Source organism: Toxotes jaculatrix, chromosome 4 (genome assembly GCF_017976425.1).
Source record: "Toxotes jaculatrix isolate fToxJac2 chromosome 4, fToxJac2.pri, whole genome shotgun sequence".
NCBI lineage: Eukaryota > Metazoa > Chordata > Actinopteri > Toxotidae > Toxotes > Toxotes jaculatrix.
In genome coordinates, this window is record NC_054397.1 from 14,699,196 (window position 1) to 14,721,712 (window position 22,517).

General features: G+C 38.9%; 3 protein-coding genes across 6 annotated transcripts; 1 reads left to right on the forward strand and 2 right to left on the reverse strand.

Moving 5' to 3' along the window:
- Positions 1–468: 468 nt before the first annotated feature.
- LOC121181234 (serine hydrolase-like protein) lies at positions 469–7,252 on the reverse strand. 3 transcript variants are annotated; one of them, XM_041037093.1, is made up of 12 exons: positions 6,656–7,252; positions 6,134–6,175; positions 5,096–5,209; positions 4,848–4,889; positions 4,720–4,739; positions 4,547–4,621; positions 3,691–3,797; positions 3,507–3,586; positions 3,385–3,422; positions 3,190–3,266; positions 2,818–2,905; positions 469–2,726 (listed from the first exon to the last, which is right to left on the reverse strand). In XM_041037093.1, exons 1-12 carry the CDS (start codon positions 6,723–6,725, stop codon positions 2,595–2,597), a joined length of 885 nt encoding a protein of 294 aa, XP_040893027.1. In that variant the 5' UTR covers positions 6,726–7,252; the 3' UTR covers positions 469–2,594. The 3 variants fall into 3 exon arrangements, with proteins under 3 accessions (XP_040893027.1, XP_040893026.1, XP_040893025.1); XM_041037092.1 differs by having other exon boundaries at positions 470–2,726; positions 3,385–3,419; positions 6,032–6,175; XM_041037091.1 differs by having other exon boundaries at positions 470–2,726; positions 6,032–6,175.
- A 677-nt stretch (positions 7,253–7,929) lies between these two features.
- On the reverse strand, positions 7,930–12,850 carry serhl (serine hydrolase like). 2 transcript variants are annotated; one of them, XM_041035231.1, is made up of 13 exons: positions 12,825–12,850; positions 12,649–12,728; positions 12,113–12,256; positions 11,309–11,422; positions 10,872–10,913; positions 10,762–10,781; positions 10,596–10,670; positions 10,072–10,178; positions 9,895–9,974; positions 9,734–9,768; positions 9,543–9,619; positions 9,358–9,445; positions 7,930–8,598 (listed from the first exon to the last, which is right to left on the reverse strand). In XM_041035231.1, exons 2-13 carry the CDS (start codon positions 12,704–12,706, stop codon positions 8,455–8,457), a joined length of 984 nt encoding a protein of 327 aa, XP_040891165.1. In that variant the 5' UTR covers positions 12,707–12,728; positions 12,825–12,850; the 3' UTR covers positions 7,930–8,454. The 2 variants fall into 2 exon arrangements, with proteins under 2 accessions (XP_040891165.1, XP_040891164.1); XM_041035230.1 differs by having other exon boundaries at positions 12,649–12,847.
- Positions 12,851–16,876: 4,026 nt separating this feature from the next.
- On the forward strand, positions 16,877–18,988 carry mb (myoglobin). The gene is made up of 4 exons (XM_041036055.1): positions 16,877–16,963; positions 17,812–17,897; positions 18,095–18,314; positions 18,499–18,988. The coding sequence occupies exons 2-4, from the start codon at positions 17,815–17,817 to the stop codon at positions 18,637–18,639; spliced, it is 444 nt and encodes a 147-aa protein (XP_040891989.1). The 5' UTR covers positions 16,877–16,963; positions 17,812–17,814; the 3' UTR covers positions 18,640–18,988.
- The last annotated feature ends 3,529 nt before the right edge of the window (positions 18,989–22,517 follow it).

The window sequence follows — 22,517 nt, forward strand, 5'->3', positions numbered from 1 at the left end:
TGGTGAGCAATGATTTTATTGGATTTCCACAATGACGGGCTGCAATTAAAGCCAATCACAACACACTGCAGAGGCGGGTCTTACCTGTCAACAAGTCAGAAGACAACAGCACTACCTTTATGTGCTTTTGCTCCCTCAGTAAAGCGTGTCAGGCAGCCTTCATTCAGGACAGCACATCTGGCAGAGAATGAAATTTGGCACAACACCTACTGGGAACAACACTCGCTTTTCAGGTTGAAGTTTGAGACAAATTAACCTAGGAGGTGAGTTGGTTATGGTCTGTGAGACCCAATCAATGAAACATAACTAAATAAAACCTTACGATATGCAAGTTTCACCCATTTTTATGCCATGTCTGCTTGGTCCCCAAAATGTCAATGAAAGATGGACACTGCTATTTGTTTCATTCCCACGTTTGTTTTTCTGTGTACAACATATTTTCACCATGATATCTTGGATGAGCATCTCTTAAGTTACTCTTGATATAATAATTTATTAAATGTCAAATATTAACAAACATAAAACACATCGTGCCTTTTCTGACAGGGCTCCTTAACTCTAGAAAGACCTCACTGACACTTATAAATGTACTTTTAAGAGATTCTTTTATCATTTCACTGTGTAAGTTTTCTTTCCCTTGCCTGATGAAGCTTTTATGTTGTCTCTCTTTGTATTGTGCGTCTTCTAATTTTGTATTTTCAGTTATTTCTTTATTTTTTTTCTCTCTTGCTTTTATTGTCATTTGTTTTGTACAGCACTTTGTAACCTTGTTCTGAAAAGTGCTATATAAAGTTAATTTACCATCAGCATTATTTTGAGTTATCCTTATTCATTCTCCCACTGTCACAGGGTAAACACATGTAGTGCATTGCTGTAAAGCACAGTCAGTCACATCATGTTTCTGTGCTGAGCTCGCCCTGTTTCCATCCTCCACCTCACTTTCTCTTCTAAACAGACTGCAGCATTTTTTCTGCAGAGCTTTGTTGCCATAAATTACAACAACATACAAATCATATTGTACCTTTCACTCAGGAAATGCAACAGAAAGTTCTTTAAATTTAAAATCCATCTAAAAAAAAAAAAAAGACAGAGCAAATTCATAGCAATGGTTGATGGTTGCAAAATACTTTTAAAGCACAGATGTTAATGGAAACGCAGCAGAACAGTACATTTAAAAATGTGAATGACAAATTTGATTTCATCATTTGATAATGATTTTATCATTAGTTACTTTTACAAACTATCCATCAAGAAACCAACAACAAACAGCAGAATCCAATCCAATATGAGAGTGTCAAAGGGCTCTGAGAGATCGATAAGGACCCAATACAATGTGATCGGGTGTAATGTCCACAGCACAGTATGTAATTTGCAGCCGGTGATGTGATAAGCTCTCGGGCCAGATTGAACAGGGCTTCACATGAAAAAAAAAAAAGAGAAAACCTGGAAATTGATTTTACAGTTTCTGGAGACTGCAGGATGTTTCCAAGACAGAAAAGCTGAGGAGATGGAGCTGTAGTTGTTCAAGTCACTTATCTCCACAGAATGCAACAGAAAGTTTTTCACACCTTTGGAGGTTGAATCAGATTAAAAATAAAGTTGAAATTAAAAAGCAGTGCATTGTATTGATCAGGGCAGAGAGTTCAAGGCAGATATTTTTGGGAAATACAATTTATTTTCTGTCTTGCCAAGAGTTAGATGAGAAGATTGTACAGTAAATATGAAACTACAGCCAGCAGGTTAGCTTAGCATAGCATAACGGTCTGTAAACAGGGAGAAACAGCCAGCCCGGCTCTGTCCAAAACTGTACCAAGAGAAATTCTTGCACATAAGACCCTCTAAAAAACACAAGACTTTCTGGAGTCACTGGTGAGAAGAGCAACTAATTCACCATTTAATGTCAGCAGAGAGAGCAGCAAATCAGAGACACTGCCATAACAGAGGCTGCCAAATGTGTATTAAATAAGCAAATCTCTTTAGGATCTCTTATTGTCTTCAGCTGGCAGGCACAAGGAAATGAAGGGCAGAATTGCTCTTGTTGACTCTCCTCCTGGGAGAATTCATAAGTGAACCACAGGCTTCATGTATTCTTTATTTGTTCTAAGGAGTTCCTCCGTTTGCATGTCCCGTAAAATGCAAATTATCCCACAGTGTTTCACAGCAGAGGTGGACTGGTGAATATTTTGTCATGATTTAAAATATCATCCTTCTGCCAAAAAGGGGGAAGAGGTCCTCAGAAAAGCTATTTCATGTCCTCACGTACGAACTCAACGGATGATGAGACAGGATGCATCTGGATCTTGGTGGCTTACCACATCTGCTACAACTTTTTACTTGGGGACTTCCTCGAAAGTTGTTCATTCTTGGAAAACAGTGATCCTGTAGAGGTGAACTCATGCTGTGCTAATGGGTCTAACAAATTAAAAAAAAGAGTTTTGGCTGGAACTGCCATGTAGGTGCCTATTTAGAATTGCCAATAAAGTTGCAATGTGCTGATGGAACTTTGTGGGAGTTGTTAATATAAACACGGGTTGATATTATAGACAAATTTAAAACATGACTTAACTGTGACAGTGTTAGGAAGTGTTTGCAGTTTATAACTTTTGCTCCAGGCCGGCTGACGATGGCAACACTTTAGTTTGCAGGAAGTCAGACACAAACGGAGCGACGACCTCGGGATTATTCAGGTGGATGTGATGATCGCCCGGTACCGTCACCACCTTGTGCTAAGAGAAAGAGAAACACAGGGATATTAACTGGACACAGTGAACAAAACACCTCAAACATTTTTTTATTCACATTTAGTTGCAAACTGACATTTCTGTCCCTGAAGCCTTGGAGAAGTGGTAAAGTAAACTTCTTTTGGGCTTGTTCAGAAAATATCCGATCAAAGCCTTCTTCTGTTCTGGAAAAGAGATTTCAAACAAGAGACCACATACTGAGAATAAAGGTTACAGAGGGTCATTTACAGACAGCTATGATATTCATATAGATATGATACAGACAGTGATCTGTGACTTATATGTATTAAAAAAAAAAAACAGTAGTTGGATACAAAAGTTAAACAGTTTGTTAATTTCCTGTGCTTTTTCACAGTTTGTTGGCTGAATTTCTGTTACCCTGTCTTCATATGAGTTACTGCATGCCAGCATAAAAACATACATTTTAATACAGAGGTCAGTGTCTTACAGAACAACTAGCACAGAGGCTTGAATCCTCGACTGCATCTCCAGACTCTGCTCCAAACTGATGCGCACTATGTTTTTCTGAAAACATAAAAAGGAAACACACAGTTGATGGTCTGAATGTTAAACCTCTGGTGTAACGAATAAGAGAGGAGGTGGTGAACATGGGGGATGGTTTGGGAGGTTAAAAGTGACTTACAAAATTAACTCGCAGGTCTCTGGAGAACACAAATCCTGCTGAAGAGAAACACTTTCAGCACATGAGAGAAAGCAAAGTGAGATTATTCCTCAGCGAGAGAAGGAGAGGAGATAAATGCGTACCCCCTTCAACTTGATCGAGACCTCGCTCTAACAGGATGTGCAAGGACCGTTCAGACAGAGATGGGTTTGCAGCTGACAGCCTGAAAAAAATAAAGTACTCTGACCAGCAGCTGAGCATACAGACAAAGTTACAAGAAAACTAACAGTCCTTTTAACATAACCAAGAACTGGATCAGTGTAATACCTCTCAATTGCCTTCTCGTAAGTGTAGACTCTTTTCTCTCCTTCTGTCTTTTGTTCAAACTGAAGCATCTCATCCATCCCCTGCCTCATCACTTTGGGTATGTCTTTCTGCAAGAAAAGCGAAACAATGAGGTGAGAAAGTCAAAATCTTCTGACAAGAGTGGAAACTGAAGCACAGCTCTTTTCAGAATATGAGATATCTGAATAAACAGAGAGGAAAATGAAGATAACTGAGGCATAACGCAGTGAGACTGCAAGAATCATGAGGATTATTCCACAGACATAATTTGAAGTTCTTTCCTCGAAAGCTGCAGATTGAATGAAAAAGACCCAGCTGATACATTGATGATGAGAACAGTCTTTAATTTATAATAAAAACATATGATTTATGCAGTAACATTTAATCTGTAGCTGTGACTGAAGAACACTGAGGTCATGTCATTTGTATTTTTTCTGGGGATTTGGGATATTTACACTCTGCAATAAAAAAATTCCAATTAGTGGGCTTTAAATGGCCTGATTCTAGGATTTTTATATTCTGCATATGGACTTTGACTACTTATAGTCAACAAAATATATAAACAAATAAAGGATTCATTATTGCCCCATCTGAATTTCCTTTCTTAAAATGACACTTTGACTTTCATTGTGGGAAATAAAATTTACAGAGAAGTGTGGCATTGACGATTTTCCAGTCAAATTAATCTAATGGAGGGAGTGGGGTGCATTGGGAGGACTGTGACTCATGACTTCAGTATTTCTAAAAATCCTGGCTCCCACCTGGCAGTGAACCACACAAACCATTAACGCTCTGCAGTGAGTGGTGTATAAAAAAAAACAAAAAACTGCTGAAGTACCGAATCTGTCGGTAAGAATCCATAAGCGTCCAGTAGCACGAGAGCATCCACCATATCAGGATATAGTGCACTGAACTGTGGAAAACACAATACAGACCATATGATGACACCACATGAGAAAACACAGTGTTTGTGTGCTGTGTGAAAACACGGAAGAGAAGAAATATACTTACCAGTCCAGCAATGTCAGCACCTGTGAACATAAAGAGGCTCCACATGATTTTACATGTTAAATCAATTTGTAACACAGAAAAATATATAACAGAGATTAAAATACATTCTGTTCTGATGGTGCACTCACCCATACTGTGACCCAAGAGAGAGAATTTCTTCAACTGCAGGGCTGCATGAGTTAATTTCACAGATCATCAAACAGGCAAGTTCATCACAGAACAGAGATAGTTTTTAGTTGCCAAAAAAAAAACCTACTCTGGTTAATCATCATAGGCATAAATAGGAACACAAAGTCCTGAAGAAGTCTAACCCCATGTTAAAACCCACACAGATGTTTGGCTAAGAGCTATTGTCCAACTTCTGGAACTCACACACCGTCAGCAACTCTGAGTACATCCGCCACGTACGAAGGAAAGAGGTAGAAAACTCCAGGAGGACGATGTGATGACCGACCGTGACCCGCCAGGTCCACCGCCACATATCTGCACCCTGAGCGGAAGGACAGGATACAGATGTGGAAAATACTCCGTCACACACCGTACTCAAGAGACATCTAATCCAAAACACAGTTGTAACTGCTCATACACGTGCCACAATTTATTTTAACAGTCCATATTTTCTTGATTAAAAAATACCTGGAAAAAGATATGTACTGATTCTAAGTAAAAAAAAAAAAGTTCCATTTAAGTTCATATTGATAAACAATTATTTATTACTGGAAACTTTATTATCCATTCATTTAAGACTGTATACTCACACTGTCACATTTCAGCTGACGTGCTGGTGTGTGTCACCATATCCCCAATATGATCAAAGAAATCACAAGACTTCATGTAAATGTAGCCACACTAAGAAAAGATTGACAGGGATCTTTTATCTACTCCCATTGTTGTCAGATTTGGTAGTTTCCCCTCTAACTGGGCAGGTACAATTTATTATGATTAGTCTAAAACCCAAAGATTGTTAAATTCACAATGATATAAAATACAATGTAAGACAGGTGACAGCAAATATTTAACATTTTTCATTTTAAAAAATGAAAGATGAATTTATTGATTGCTGAGGCTTACTCTTCTTCATCTGCCTTATCTTTTTGATCAACAAATAGATTAAGAATCTAATCATTTTAGACATTGAACTCATCAGTTGCAAGTATACCAACTGGACATTGTCTACATCTAATTATGACCAAATAACATAACTTCTTCTGGGAAATGTCCTAGAAAATTACCAGGAAAATATGGGCCATAAAATAAAGTTCACCCAGTTTGCTGATTAAGTCTCATTATCTTCTAGCCTATCATTGTTTACCTTTGGGCAGCAGGGGAATGAGGTTGTTGAAAGTACCACAGTTGTCAGCCCAGCCATGCAGGCACAGCACCGGATGACCATGATCAGGACCCCAGACTTTACCTCTGATCTCTCCCCATGGGACTGGAATAGAGAGCTCTGAAACTGGACACACAGACAACAACAACAGTCTGCAGCTCAGACACCAGGATCAGACATAAGTTCACTGTTTATTTATTATTGTTCTATAATAAACAATCAGAAGCTGTAAATTTAAATCAAATCACTATACTGCCTGCTTGTTTTATTGTAGCTTAGTTCAGTTTCTAATGACTCTAAGTTTGTCTCTGTTTTAAAAAAAATCGTCTGAATAGTGGTAGTCTGAAAGCTGGCAGCAATTATCTTAATTCAAACAAAGCAGAGACAGGTACAGAGAACCCTGAGATAAAGTCTGCAGCTAAAAGACAAGAGATAACAGAAATGAACAGCTGAGATACTGCATGTCTCAAACCTTATATATAATATTATTCGTGTGTAGATGGATTGAGCCAAAAGACGTTTTATATTATATAGTGAGTTGAACTCCTGTACATCTCTCCGCGCAGCTGGCAGTCTGTTAAACGTTATACCTTACACCTGTCTTACCTTCTTTAGCCATCGCAGCTGATGTTGCTCGGTGTCTAACGCTCCGTATTGTTTGCATTAACGCTCGCATCTCGAAACAAACATAATGATCAACACGTCCCGGGCCACGACACTTAACAAAACTAACTTCCGTGTTTCCTGCCGGCTACTGGGCGGCCTTTGAAGAAGACCATTCATTCCCGCCCCCGGGTAAGGTCTTGCAGGCAGCCGCCTCAGCTAAGGGGGACGGCTGATACATTATTCAGTCACCTGCGGCTGCTAAAGAGACATAATGAATGGGCTACCCTCTGTTCCACAGTTTTTAAAAGTAAAAAATAAACGAATAAATAAATAAATAAAACACCCCACAGTGACAGATTTTCACGCTGCATCTCTATTCTTTTAAGATTCTCACAGTCATTTCTAAAGAAAACCTGATTTCTGAAGGAAACAGGTTAAAATAGCTTAACTACTCTGACAGAGATTTTCACTTATTTAAAGAAAACTAGAGTTGAGATTCAACAACTGATCAATCATTACTTAGATGTTTTGCAGTGAGTCATATAAAACAGATAAACCAGCTCTAGTCACCTTTAAAATAGAGTTGACACATTAATAGTCTATATTTAAACCCTCTGAAAGGGATCTCTCTGCATAATACTTTGAGTACACTCACTCCTGGTTGGTGACTTTTGTCCCAGTTAACACTGTGACTGGTCTTGGACTGGTGTTCACAGCTCACATCTGATGCTGTCTGTTTATTCAGTGTCCTGACCCAGAGTCACTCATATGACCACCTGATAACGTGAACAAAATTTCACACTGTGATCAAGTAACTCCATGATAAACAGGCAACAACTCCATCCCTCAATGGGCAGAGAGGTGCCACTGAAAGCTCTGAATAAAAACACTGTAAGTGGACCTTGAGTTAAGATTATTTTAGATGTTAACATGCTCAGAGACCGAAGAAGTAGAGCTGACTAGTCTTCAACTGGCCATTGTATTGAGGGTAAACTCCTTCGATTTAAGCAACAACATAGCCTCTCCTCTGGTGCCACCCTCAGGCAAAAGGGATTTAAGGACTGTCCAATTTTGCCATTCTTTCAACAGTTGTGTTTTCTGGTGTGTAATAAACACTGATGCCTCATGACACCATTAGCATGACTACAGAGTTCTGTTCTTGTTACTTTTAAGCTCTCTCACCGTGCCTTCATTAGCCAAACGTTTTCAAGTGCTACATCTCACTCTTAATTTTAAACTGTAAATGATAATGAGAGTTTCCAGAGCAATGCTGAGTTACGGAAATTTTACTGTTCAAATTCACAAATTATTGCACGAAAGCCTGGTGTTGACCCACTGCCAGTACAAAGGAGATAAACACAGACTTGGTATGACAATTAAGAATTAATTACACCTGGTTATGAATGGTGACTATTCATTTTATCAGTAAGCAAAAAAAAAAAAACTGTGCCCAAAACACACTGAGTCCATCTGGAGTTTAAAAAAAGCAGCTTGGTGTGAAACAAGACTTATTTTGTTCACAATGTCACCGTCACTAAAATGAACAGCACACCTTAATATATATTAAAATACTTTCAATAAGTCATGAGTCCACCAAAAGTAACACGTGGTAGCTACAGTAGTTGACACTAAGGCAGTTGGTTGATTGTGGTTAAAGCACCAAACGGTAAACGGTACAGTACACTGTAAATAAAACAATTTACAACGGTCCATAAAATATTAACAAAAAGTTGTTCATTCATGTTACGCTGCTGATTTTAAGTACTGGCTGGTAAAATTGTTGCTTCTTTGTGTGTTTGCTATAACTTAGAGGTGGATGCATCTGTCAGTTCGTCTGACAGCGCCAGCACTTTGGTTCGCAGGAAGTCCGACACAAGTGGGGCGACAACACTAGGATCGTTCAGATGTATGTGATGATCGCCTGGTACTGTCACCACTGTGTGCTGAAAGAAAGAGACAGACACACAATTAGACAAGTGATAGAGATCAAATTGAGATTTTTTTTTTGTGATGACATTGACATATCACCTAGTTTTTTTTAGCTGATATGATGAACTTGTTAACACTTCCAGCAGTTATAGAGCAACATCATGATTTATTATAAGTCGAGTCCAATAATAACAACTCTCTTTTAACTCTGAGTTTGGTCTCCTCCACCTTCTGAGGGAAATGTGCAGCTCTATAGCTGCTAAATGCTCAACTCTGGTAACCAGCTAGCTGCTGTCTGTGGATGTTTGGTGCTAAGCAGGTTGTGTACAGTGGGTTTTTAGAGCAGCTGCCTTCTGCAGTCGGTTTGTCACCTCGAGTGACCCCTTTCACACTGTCACAGTTTTCACACTGTCATTTAATGCATTGTTATTACAGAAATACTGACTATAGTCACTTTGGAAAAAAAAAGACAAAAATCATTAGTGCTCTAACACACCAAGCTTGTCTTTTGTTGCATAGCGAAATTTTTCACCAGAGCCACCCTCACTCATCAGCAGCACCTGACCAAGTATGTAGGTCAGTATCAAGGTTCACAGCTATAAAAAATTTCCGCTGCCTCTGAGGCAACAAGTTTGTACAATGCTGCAACTTTTGCATCTCTGCAGGTGTCTGCCAGTCTGTCTGTCTACTGGGCACAATTACACAGAGGCTTAACGGCTAAAAATAAACACGGAGGTGCAAGTGAGCCTACTTCACGACAAAAATACACTTACATTTCTGTCCCTATAGGCCTGGAGAAGAGCGGATGTAAATTTCTTTTGATCTTGTTCAGTAAATAGTTTCTCAAAGCCATTTTCTGCTCTGTAAAGACAAAGAGAAAGATCGCATTTATATTTTGTGAGGCAAGATGTTGTTTAGTGCATGTAATATGGAAATATGAGGTGGAAGAATATCTCACAGAACAACAAGGACGGAGGCTTTTATCCTCGACTGCATCTCCAGACTCTGCTCCAAACTGATGCGCACTATGTTTTTCTGAAATCATAAAATAAAAACACAGTTTACCTGCATTTTATGGGCTTCATACGACACCTCTGGGAGACATAAAACGGTAAAATGATGAGCTGGTGCACTTCAGCAGTAACATACCAGATTAATACGAAAGTCTCGAGAGAACACAACTCCTGCAAGAGAAAAACAGGTTTTATTTCCAGCATAAGAGGAAAAACACAGAGAGACGAACTCATGTTTTTCTAAGAGAAGCACCCATGACAAACTTCAAAGCACAGAAGAGGAAGATAAAAATTCACCTCCTTCAACTTGAACCAGACCTCGCTCTAAAAGGACGTGAGCAGACTGTTCAGACAGAGTCTGGTTTACAGCCAGAAGCCTGAAAGAAATTTTTTTTTTTTTTTAATAGAACAGCTGTACAAAGAAAGTTACTGGATGAGTATTTTTAAAACTTCATAAACAGAAAGGTGTAATACCTCTCAACTGCCTTCTCATAAGTATAAACTCTTTTCTTTTCTTCTGTCTTTTTCTCAAACTGAAGCATCTCATCCATCCCCTGTCTTATCACTTCAGGCATTTTTTTCTGCAAGACAACAGATAATAAACAATGAGCAATTCAAAGCTGCCAACAAGAGTAGACAGTACAGCGCCGCTTTCTGTGAAAAAGTTATGGAGAGGAGTAACACAGTAATACCATACGAATGCTCAGCACCGACCCAAATGACGAAACTGTGTCACTCTCAGTTACATTGGTGACTAAAAGTATTCCTTAAATGTGATGCCTTTCAAAATGTCAAACAACATTTACATATTGTTTTTACTCTCAAGAGTAGAATTAAAATGGGGAACAACATTTAAAATAATTGCAGGCCAGATGTAACAATAAAGATGTGGGGGACCTTATGAAATGATCTAGCTGGCTCATAGTTCATTAATCTCTCTTAACTAAACAACAAGATCTATAGTGACCAGTCTTGAGGGGTGAAACTGTTAAAAGTACCACATCTGTAGGTAAAAATCCATAGGAGTCCAGAAGCACGACAGCATCCACCATCTCGGGATACAGAGCACTGAACTGTGGAAGACAAAATATGGAAAAAGACATGATGCAATAACACAAAACAGTCTCTGTATATTATATGAAAACTGTTTTAATAGTTACTTACCAGTCCAGCAACATTCCCACCTGAAAAGCCAGAAAGAGAAAGAGAGTGGACACATAAATATAACCTCAATCATTTTAATTGCTCTAATTCTGCAGTATAGCTGCACTCACCCATACTGTGGCCTATGATGGAGAATTTGCTCCACTGCAGAGCTGTGGGAGTTAATTTCACAGATCATCAACCAGGTTCAGTATCTTGTCACAGAACACTGAGACTGTTTGTAAGTGAAAAGACAACATCACTGCTGTGGTGTAACTGCCATACAGATGCACTGGATGATATATTAATCATAGTTTTTTTGTTTTCGATATTAATATATATTGCAAAGTCAAACTGATGCAAAATTAAATTTAAAAATCCTTAATGAGACAAAAAAAAGAGCTTTATTCTTTGTTATGGACAAAGTTTAGCTGCCATCATCATCTTTGTCATCTCCTAAAGAACACTTTAAAATGGAAAGCTCCCACAAGAGCTGTTTACTGTTGTCTGAACACTGATATTTGATTTGAATTTGTAGCTAAAAATGCAGCTTCTTGAACTCACACACCATCAACGACTCTGCGTACATCCATCACATACGAAGGAAAGAGGTAGAAAACTCCAGGAGGACGATGTGACGACCGACCGTGACCTGCCAGGTCCACCGCCACATACCTGCACTCTGAGAGGAAGGAAAGAGAGCTTGAAATGAATCACACTGCTGAGAGCTCAGAAACAACCTGGAGAGGTGGTGACCCCAGCAGGTGTCAGACCTGTGTCATATCTACTGTCATCATTTGTTATTGCTAAGGGTGTGGCTCTAGGGATGATGACATTGATTACTCCACCCCTTTGGATCAGACTGAGACAGAGAGGCATCTCAGCAAGTGGCTGTCACTTTATTTCTTTAGGGACACAATCACCTATATTTAAAACTTATAATCTTTAGAAACTGTCTTTAGCTAAAAGCCATAAAATCTCAAATCAAACAGCTGCAACTGTAATGTCAGTGTCTTAGTAAAGGGCAGTAGTAGTAATATCATTATCAAACAACGTGTGTGCAAGCCAGAAAAATGGTTCTTTTATTTATTTTTTGAATATGTTGATGTATACTGTGTATACAAGCTCAAAGTGAAGAAAGATTCAGTCTTCAGGTTCAGTGGCAGTGAATAAGAGTTTAACAGCGAACAGCTCCCAGTTAGGTTGCAAAACCCCAGATCTAACTTTCATGGGTTAGATTTTTACTTTCTGAGAGTAATTAGGCCAATGGAAAAACTTATATAGTGTATAATGTAAGAATGAAGAGTTAAAACTGGGATACTGAGAGCAGTGCTAACTTTTACATGACATTTGCCCCAAAATCATAAATTACCTTTGGGCAGCAGGGGAATGAGGGTGTTGAATGTGCCACAGTTGTCAGACCAGCCGTGAACACAAAGCACAGGACGACCATGATCAGGACCCCAGACTTTACCTCTGATCTCTCCCCACGGGACTGGAATAGAGAGCTCTGAAACTGGACATATTACACACTGATCTAGTTAAACTGACAAAAGGCTGGAGGCAATGTTAGTTTTCATCATACCAGTAACATTTACTGAAAAACATACTCACTCTTTCAAAGAGGTTTTTGTGCTTAATGTCATTTACTCTTGATTTATGTATTAGATGACTGACATAAAATAAATCCACAACATTTTCTGAGTAACTGTTGAAATCATTAACATTTACAGTGTGTCCCGTGTTATTGTTGTATTCAGTAAAGAAACTGGAGACAAACACACCAACTCTGCTCCAACTCTGGTTGACATATAAAGACGATTCATTTCACGTCGTTCTCGTACAAGCGGCGCAGAGGATTTTAAAAACACCTCCAGTGTTTGCACGCATACACATTTTGACACTTACCTGCTTGTTTTATTGCACTGGACTTCAGGTGTCTGACGCCTTTCAAAGCCTGCATCATCTTGGACAATACCTCTGCTGACCTGCCGGTGTATTTAAAACCATATATTTTAAGTATTTTGGCAGCAAATAATTAAAAAAAGAACACAGAAAAAAGAAAACGACAACACTTTTCTAACCTCTTAAAACGCACTCTTGTTTCCGGTTGCTTTGAAACCACGTGATGCGAGCGGATGTTGCTATTGGATAGACCGTCAGATGTGGAGCTGCAGTTTGGACCAATCACCGCTCAGAGTAGGAGGGACTAACCTTTCACCTATTGTGATGATAAGAGTAAACCGGCAGAGGGCACAGTGGTCAGAGAGGTGTTCAAGGCTTTTACTAACACACACTGTAAAAACAACTGATCTGATTAAGTAAGGAAGCGATGTCGCGCTGTAAAAATACTTAGTTAAAAGTTTTTTTTAACAGGTTTTGCTTGTTCCCGGCGCATCTACAAAACTTCTAAAGCTTTTTAAAGTGATATTTGTCATTTTGTAAATCCACCTCTTTTTTCATTGCTCTCAGCTTAGACTCTATGCCTTCTCTCTTTTTCCATGCTACCCTTCCCTCCCCTGTTAACAGCCATGGGATGAACCTTTGACCCCAAACTCAGAAATCACTCATATCCAAGATATATGAACAACTCGTGGCTTTTAATGGTCATTTGGTTGACAGCACTAGAGCTGGGGCTGGGGGTAGATTTCACAGATCAGTGGTGGGATGAAGCTGTGTACAGAATATGTTGAAGTACACTTTGTGCAAGGTTATAACTTCTACAATTCAAGGTATTACACTGAGCTCACTTTTCAAAATCTCAACTATCTGAGATCCGTCCAGATATTGCAGACCAATGCAACAGATGTCACGCTTAGTCTTGTAACCCGATCCATGTGCTTCTCTTTTGTCCCAGACTTCTTAAACTCTGGAGTGATTATTTTATGATCTTGACAAAGGCTTTAGGAATCAGTTTAAAGATGGACCCCTTAACAGCGATATTTAGGGTCTCTGTTGAATGAAGTATTTTTGTACACTCAGACATATTAGACTTTCCCTCTCTTTTGGCAAGACACTGTATTTTACTTCCATGGAAATCTCCTAAGGGTCCGTCTATTTCACTGTGGCTTAGAGATGTCATGTATTTTCTTAAGTTAGAAAGAATAAGATCCAGTTTTTCATAAATGGAATTTTTTCATAGATTAACTGCTTATTCACACACACTATAATTAGTAGTAGTATTGTTATTTTCTATACAGAGACAATGTTTTGTCGAGGCCCTCTTGGAGGTCCCAGTGGCTGTTCCTGTCAAAACAAAAATTTTAAATTCTTGTAAAAATCAATAAAATTAATAGGTTTTACTTACTTACAAACACAAAGAAATACAGATGCACACACCAGTGGTACAATAAACCCATGCAGGTACAATGTAATCCCTTCCATTCCCCAACAGTTTCATAAAACCACGCAGGCTGGAAACAAACTTATAAACATCTGAAAGTTGACAAAGCTCCAATCACACACTGAGTTTTTTAAAGGTACTGTATGTAAGAATGTGAAGCAATTTACATGTGGTAATTGTAACTGACTTTCTCAGTTGCCTGTGACAGCTTCTGTGTAAAGGATTCAGGACAATTCTTCCAGGAAAATCCAAAAGGATGTGACGTTTATGTTCTCTCCTTGGCTCAAAACCTCTTTTTTCTCTCATCTATCAACATAATGCCATTTAATCACATTCAGTCTCGTGCACTGATGCAGTCTCAGCGGCATCAGTGCCCACCAGTGTTATTAATAACAATGGTTTTCTGAATGTTACATACAGCAGCTTTAAGAGGTCACAGGTCAAAAAGCTTGGAAACCAGTGGTTCAGTCTTTAATTAATTGTATCTTATAATCTGATCGCATGTTTGGGGGGGTTTATTGGGTTTATTTGGGTTGTGTCTGACCTTTTTCTGGCCTGATATTATCCCTCTGAACTACAGCATGTAACTCAGTGGTAGTATATAACTGAAGAGCAGCCACAGGATGACGAGGACTGGTCACAGTCACCATGATGACTTAAAGGGGCTGAGGAGACTTTAAAGTCACCATTGGCAACACTAAAAGACTTTACAGTGACTCATGAATAAAGCTAACTTAAAACAAATTCTAGCCACCAAATGCATAAGACAGTAAATTAAATCAAATTACCCTCTGTGGAATACATGTGTTTGTCCTGTTTTTTGTAGCAGCAGAACAATGGGAAGAGTTGGGATGAGAGATGGAGGAGGTGTGAAGGGCCCTGTGTGATGAGGGTGATTTTATGTGTGAATTACTCGTGGCACGCTGATGATCCAAGAAAACGTTGATTTTTATACAATCACATGACAGCTGGTTTATATAGATAAATCTAAGAGGTGGTGTTTTAAATAACATTGACTTCCTGTGTGTGGGTGTGTGTCTGTGTGCATGTGTGTTTTGTGGGATTTCCATCAAAGTATAAAATCCACAGTTATTTTGTACATTGTTTTCATTCTTCCTTGTATCTCCACCCACATAAAACCTCTTCTACACATCATAGCTTGTTATTTATATAATAACCATGTTTTATGATAATCATTTATTGTGGATTGTCACCATTATATTATTCAAACTGTGTATGTGCCACTTGCATTTTGTCATGTTAACCACTTGTCTGTGCAGACTGTTATTATTGCCTGATATGTTTTACTTGTCTTATTGTGTGTCTTTGATGTACACAGTACTCCCCGGGAGGCAGAACTGAGGCTAAGTGGATTATCCCGATGAATTACTGTTACTTCATGTTAACTGGGTTGAAATGTTGCCTGTTTAGTTTAAATTAAAGTTTGTGAGCTATGATCCAATGTGCTTTATCCTCTATTGATGGTGCTATTCTGCACATATTTGATGTATTTGATTTGATGTACACACATCTACCTTTGTGTATCTATAAAAAGCAAACATAAGCTGGAGGAAATATATAGATTTCATCTTGCCAGAAGAGGCTTCTCTTCCTTGAAAAGACAGTATCTACTACACAGGTGTCAGTGAGGAAATGAAAGTATGACATTGTGAATTATATACTGTAGCTAAACACTTAAGAATTAAAGAAGAATTAAAACTATATTTAGTAATTTATGTCTTTCTTTCTGGTGCTCCTTTCGGAATTTATTATATGTGGCTAATCCTGATTATTAATTAATTTACTCATGCAAATGTGGTGGACAAAATATCAGAAACACCTCTTTGTATGTCTTTAACACAGAACAGTTCAACACTAGCGCAGACGATAATCTCCAAAATTATCCCAAAGTCTCTTAAACTCTCTAGAACAAAAACTAAACATTATAACCTTCATGGAGGTAGGATTTATTGTAGGGCTGTTGTGTTAGGCTGCTTTAGTTTTAGCTAAACTCAATGAACTGGCAACTTAGTGTATAAGTGAATTTTATCGTGTTTAAGTAAAGCCAGTCCAGTTACTTCACGCTGGGTCTAACACCGCCTCTTAGCTGCTCTGAAATCACCATGAAGCCCATGTAAGTCTATAATTCATGTCTTTCTTTTTCATTCAGTTGGTAATTTATTAAGTAAATCTAAAACTAAACCTGAAAATAATGATTATATGCAAAGCTTTTTTAAAAAACACAAAACAGTTCAACAACAGAACAAACTACAGCCTCCAAACTGACCAGAAAGTTGTGAACTAACTCTCTTAAACAGTTTCAGCAAAAACATAAGTTTCTAACCACACACACACACACGTTTGTACTTCTATCTTTGTGAGGACACTCACTGACATAATGCATTCTCTTACCCTAACATTAACCATCCAAACTGAATTCTTAACCCTAACTCTTACACACACACACACACGCGCGCACACACACGCACACACACACACACACACACACACACACACACACACACACACACACACACACACACACACACACGTTTCTGGTAAACATTATCTTCTTTATTCGAATAAGATTAAGCTGAGCATGTAAAGGCTCAGAGAGATGAAACACAAAAGATGCCCCGAGTGACACATAATCGTATCAGAGAAGGATGTTTGTGTGGAATCAAAAGTTTCCAGATTGAGTTTAGAGGTGTTATGAACATTTTAAGAGACGTGCAGTGAGAGAGGTAGTCGGATGGGAGGGCTGGAATAATTTGGTGAGAGGACAGAGGGAGGGAGTATAAAAGGTCAGCTTTGGGGGGGGCGAGAGTCAGGCCAAGAAGAATTTGGTATAATCACACAGGATATTTTACTACTTTGCAGGTAGGTACTGTTTTTTAAAAACTTTTTTTTATAGTTTCACAGCATAGTCTTACAATAATTCCCATTTTATCTTATTGATAAAATGTGTTGATTTAGGGAATATTGACCTTGAATGAAGCTTATCTTCTGTAAAACACCATGACGGGTTGATTAAAGCAGAATCTGGTAATAGTTTGGTAACCAGGAGCTCAGAATAACAACGCATCAACTTATTTTGGTTATATCTCATACATTCAGGATGCAAATAAATGCCCTGAAGACTGTTTTTTAAATATATATAAATATATGTGTGAAATCAAAAGAAATAAAGCACTTTTGAAATATAAAATTCCCTGAATTAAAACAAAATATCCACCGCTACTGAAAAAAAAATTATATCAGAACTTAAAATGCAGATATTTGCATTCACGGCGAGAAATGTTTGTTTTCAATTACAAAATGTATTGTTTACATGCTTTTTATTACCTCGTGACAGTTTAAGAGCATCAAAACCAACAGTGCATCTGATTTCACTTCACATGAATAATGCAGGGCTACACTGAGGCCACATTACAGATTGAGTGAGGGCAGATGAGGTAGCGTATCCATCTCTTTCTAGTAATGGGTTTGTCCTTAAATCCAGTGGTTTTTGGCGGCTGGCCATCAAATAAAACAGGAGAAATGCAATTCCGGGACAAAATGATAACACTGTTTGTGTAACTCACACAAACTTCATGTGACTGAGAGACTTGTTTTTTTTTCCTCTGACTGTTCCTTCACTTCCTGCTGATTTTCTTTCAGAATCTGGTTTTTATATCTCAAATCAGAGTTCTGTAGTGTTTTTATGACCCTTTTCGTCACCTCCTCAGATCATGGCTGACTTTGACCTGGTTTTGAAGCACTGGGGTCCAGTGGAGGCGGACTACTCCACACATGGGAACCTGGTTCTGACCCGGTCAGTGGCTGTGACAAGATAAGATTAGTCTTTCCTGATGGTCAGGGGGTTCACGGGACCGAAGCCAGATTTTAAGAGCCCCCCATCCCCAACCCCCACCCTTTCTCCCAATGACCTCAGTGTCCTCAACATTAGCTGCGGCCCTGTTGGCGTATGATCACCTGTTAGTGAATCCTCTCATTTCCTTTTCTTTACAGTTTATTCACAGAGCACCCGGAAACCCAGGACCTGTTTCCCAAGTTTGTTGGCATTGCTAAGGCTGACTTGGCTGGTAATGCAGCTATTTCTGCCCATGGTGCCACTGTGCTAAAGAAACTTGCTGAACTGCTGAGGGCCAAAGGCAACCACGGTGCAATCCTCAAACCTTTGGCCAACAGCCATGCCACTAAGCACAAGATCCCCATTAATAACTTCAAGGTGAGGTTGATGTGCATGAGGGGATATTTTTATTTATGTAGCCTTATGTTAGTTTGATCTTCCCCCACATGTAGTTTTTTTTTTTAACTAAAAGTTACATCTGTTGTGTCCAAATTTTATTTTTTGTATCTTCCAACCTCATTTTAAAGAAGTTTGTGAACTTTTCTCTATATTTTCTTCACAGCTGATTACCGAGGTCATTGTTAAAGTCATGGCAGAGAAGGCGGGACTCGATCCAGCTGGGCAGCAGGCCCTGAGGAACGTGATGGCTGTTGTCATCGCTGACTTGGAGGCCAACTACAAAGAGCTGGGATTCAGTGGCTGAAGATTAATGTCACACAAGTCATGCTGGGGTCAGATGGCTGACAAGAAATTATCCACATGCAAGTGCTTTTTTTTTTTGGAAAATAAAAGCATTTAATCTTCTATATGAATGCATTAATATATTACCATAAATTACAGCCCACGTATGTTATCATAGGGTTGAAGATCATAAAGAACGTTAAATGCTTCACAAACATATACTTTACTGCAGGGTTACTGCACTTAGACTGTATTAGATTGCATAGGTTTTCTGCTCTGTAACAAACATGGTTTTTATTGCAATTAAATGAGCTTGATCTTAAAAGTCAACATACTGTAAACACAACCCGCATAAAACTGTGTGCTCTGTGTTAAGGGCCTGGAGTTGAACTAATTGCTTGGCATGCTTTATAAATAATAAAGTACGGGAGAAAGGACGTCTTTGATAAGTTACTGTATCAAGTCTGAAAGCTAATCCAGCACACTATTAGAGTCAGGCAGTCCAGATAGGAATCGGGTCAAGACAAAACCTCTTCACAACAAGAGCCTGGACACGCATATGCACACACTCTCTCTCAAACAAATGTGGGCAGAGGCACATGCATTTCAAAAAAACTCCACTTGAACACTTCACCCTCACCAATGTCACCAACGACACACACGCGCGCGCACACACACACACACACAGTATTATCTTTCAGACTCTCTCATTCTTGGTCACCTGATCCATGTGGACGTGACGGAGCAGAGTGGCCACCGTTTAGTCCCTTTCACAGCAGCCATTTTAGGGACATTACAAGTCCTCTGACTTCCTGTAAACCTTCAACCCTCCACTTTTCACAAATGAATCCCGCTTCTCCTTCCTCACCCTCCAATTGCTCCGGTGTCAACATTTAATCTCATCTCTGAACCCTTAACTGTGCTGCGTGGGTTCTTGTATCATTCCTTAATAAAACCTTAAGTCTAGTTTTCATCTTATAATCCTATATGAAGCCATTCAATGTGAGGTTAATCTATACTTGTGATCCCTAAAAACAAAGTAATTTCCACTTATGACCTCTCATCACAGGCTGCATGAGTCAAAGAGACGTTTCTGACGATTATTTAAATGTTTTGTGAATAAAATGTCATTTAAATATACACATTGCAACTTCCCAAAGCCTGAGGTGATGACTTCAAATTATTTTAACAAACTATCACAATGAAATTCGATTGAATTCAGTGACATTTAAGAGAAGAAAAAGAGCAAATAGACACATGTGAGAGACTGCAGCCAGAAAATGTCAGACATTTTTATCCATGGGAGCGGCAGGACTCTGAGGGTGGCAGCGTCAGTTGGATGGTCCACCGCTTTGGTCCAAACAGAAATATCTCAACAGAAATTTGATGGATTGCCATGAAATTTGGTAGAGATATCCAAGGTCCCCAGAGGATAAACCGTAATTACTCTGATCATCCTCTGATTTTTCCTGTAGAGCCATCACTTTAAAGCTTTTCACTTATTTAGTGAAATACCTCAACATCTACTCACTGGATTAGCTTCCAGACTTTGCACAGACATTTATGCAGACATTCCGCAAATTTCCATTCAGCACCATTGTCAGGTGAAAATTCGTTTTTGTCCAAAACTCACGACAAAACTGCAGAAGTGATGACCTTTGTTTGTGTTTAGTACTAATTGGTGAAATGTTTACATGCTGATGTCAGCTGTGCTGAAGCACAGTCTCACAGAGCTGCTAGCACAGCTGCAGACTTTTCTGTCAACCAGCTAATCAGTTAATTAAATGTTTCAGCACTTGATGTTATTTATGCAGACGTGATGATAGCTCACATTGGGCAGAGAACTAAGCAGAAGGCCTGACACTTGACTAAAGAATAAATGAAAACAACAGGTGAGGATGATGATGGTGATGATGAAGATGCAGATATCACTGTCGCACTCAGAGATCTGACCCTCTCTGAGACTCGCCGTACCCTCTGAGGTGATCATAAAAGCAGTGGAGCTGCATAAATCACAACACAAAATGGGTCAATGGCACATTAGAGGTCACTCACAGTTCTCAGGTTTTTATCTATTAAACAATAAAACAGTCGGAGTAGGTTTCAGCAAGTGGAAAGAAGTACGCATTTGCTTTGCCTGACTGGTCAAGTGTTACTGTAAAAGAGCCAGGAGGGTCAAAGATATTGTTGTTATCACTGACATTCCCCAGTCCCACTGACTCCTTGTTGTCCTTCCAGTTTTTGACTTGCTGCCATAACAGTGTTTGGTTAACCTGTGTGATGGATAACTGCCATGATGATAACCTATTAATAGCGTTTGTGCGTGTGTGTGTCAGTGCGCGCCTGCAGACGTGACACCAGGCACGGTGCCTCTGGCCACAGTCTGGGGGACACACCTCTGCCTCCCCTGCTCCTCCCTGACCAGCTGGTTATTTGTCCATTTTGTGACATACAGGACATTGTCTTTTAAGACAGTGGAAATCAGAAGGGATTATTGCCATCTGTGTGCTAGATTTTTATTTTTAATATTTGTCATTTTTTGTCTCATAAGTCTGTGAACTCTGTATGGTCCAGTATTCAAAATCTATATTCAAATTGCTCAAACTCTACAAGCTCAGTTCAGATTTAAAAAAATAAATAAAAATTCAGGTCAAGTCCAAAAACAGTTTCACAGTTGTTCAAACTGGCCAAAATCAAAATGTAAAATTTAGATCTGAACATCCTGGAAACCAGACACAAACAAACCTGGTGTTTTAGAGCTGAACTGAGTTTAATGAATTTGAACAGTTTAAATACATGTTTATAATAGTGGATACATGAGTTTTACCTTCAGTGTAAAACTTAGCTCAGCTTAAAATTGACCATTGAAATAATTAAGGGAGGAATTCAGACGACAAACTAGGTATTTAGTTATAAATTCTGCGCTATTTAAATCTCACCATTAAGAGTTCTGTGATTAATTTTCACAACTGGGAATCCAGTTGCTTATTAAATTCAAACCATCAGCGGCACTCACTTGAAAATCCCTAGCAGGAATCATTACCAACATTTTCCTCTGACAACTAATATTTTAATTATTTAAATGTTTTGTGACACTTCTTTAATTCAGTCATCCTAAGTGCACATGAAGTAAAAATATGAATTCCAAAATTTTTTTTCCAAGTTTGAAGATGTAAGATAAATGTTAAGTTTTTATTGATCATAGATATGTTTTATTTTCTTGTATTTCCACTAAGGTTTGATAAAAACCTACTTGACTATAAAAAGCATCCCCATGCAGGTGGTTCAAATGTCTGTCAACCGTGAAAACAAACACGCTCTCCATACATGTCTTTACACAGACATGCACATTATACTTATTCAAAACAGAAAAACTCTGTGGTGGCATCATATGTGCAATTTAAAGTCCCTGCAGTCCCACACAGGTGTTTCCAATCTGAATGATGAGTCCTCTGCTCAGGCTGAAGGTGGGAACAGCTGTGCTGTGTCACCCAGAGAGTGAGGGAGCTCTGTTCATATCTACACAGTCCTGAGAGGAGGTCTAATCCACAAGAATGATTAAAATCACCTGTGTGAGTGCAACATGAGTGCATAGTCTTTAACTAATGAATTATACACAAAAAAGGACAATTATTGCTGCTTTGCTAATCCATTAGATGATTCTGTCAAAAGTTTCTGATCAAAGGTCATTGTATAAGTTATAATGTCAAACTAAGGATAACTGTCAACAACTGAACAGTGAGCTCAGTTATTGTGATCATTTGCTTTTTGACTTGTCATAGTGAGGAAAGCACTGGTGTTGCTAATAACAGTAACAATGGCTCTGTTCCACTGAAGCGTCCCAGTAAACCATGCCAGTATGACAGTGAGCCAGCATGCGCCACACCAGGACTCTGAAAC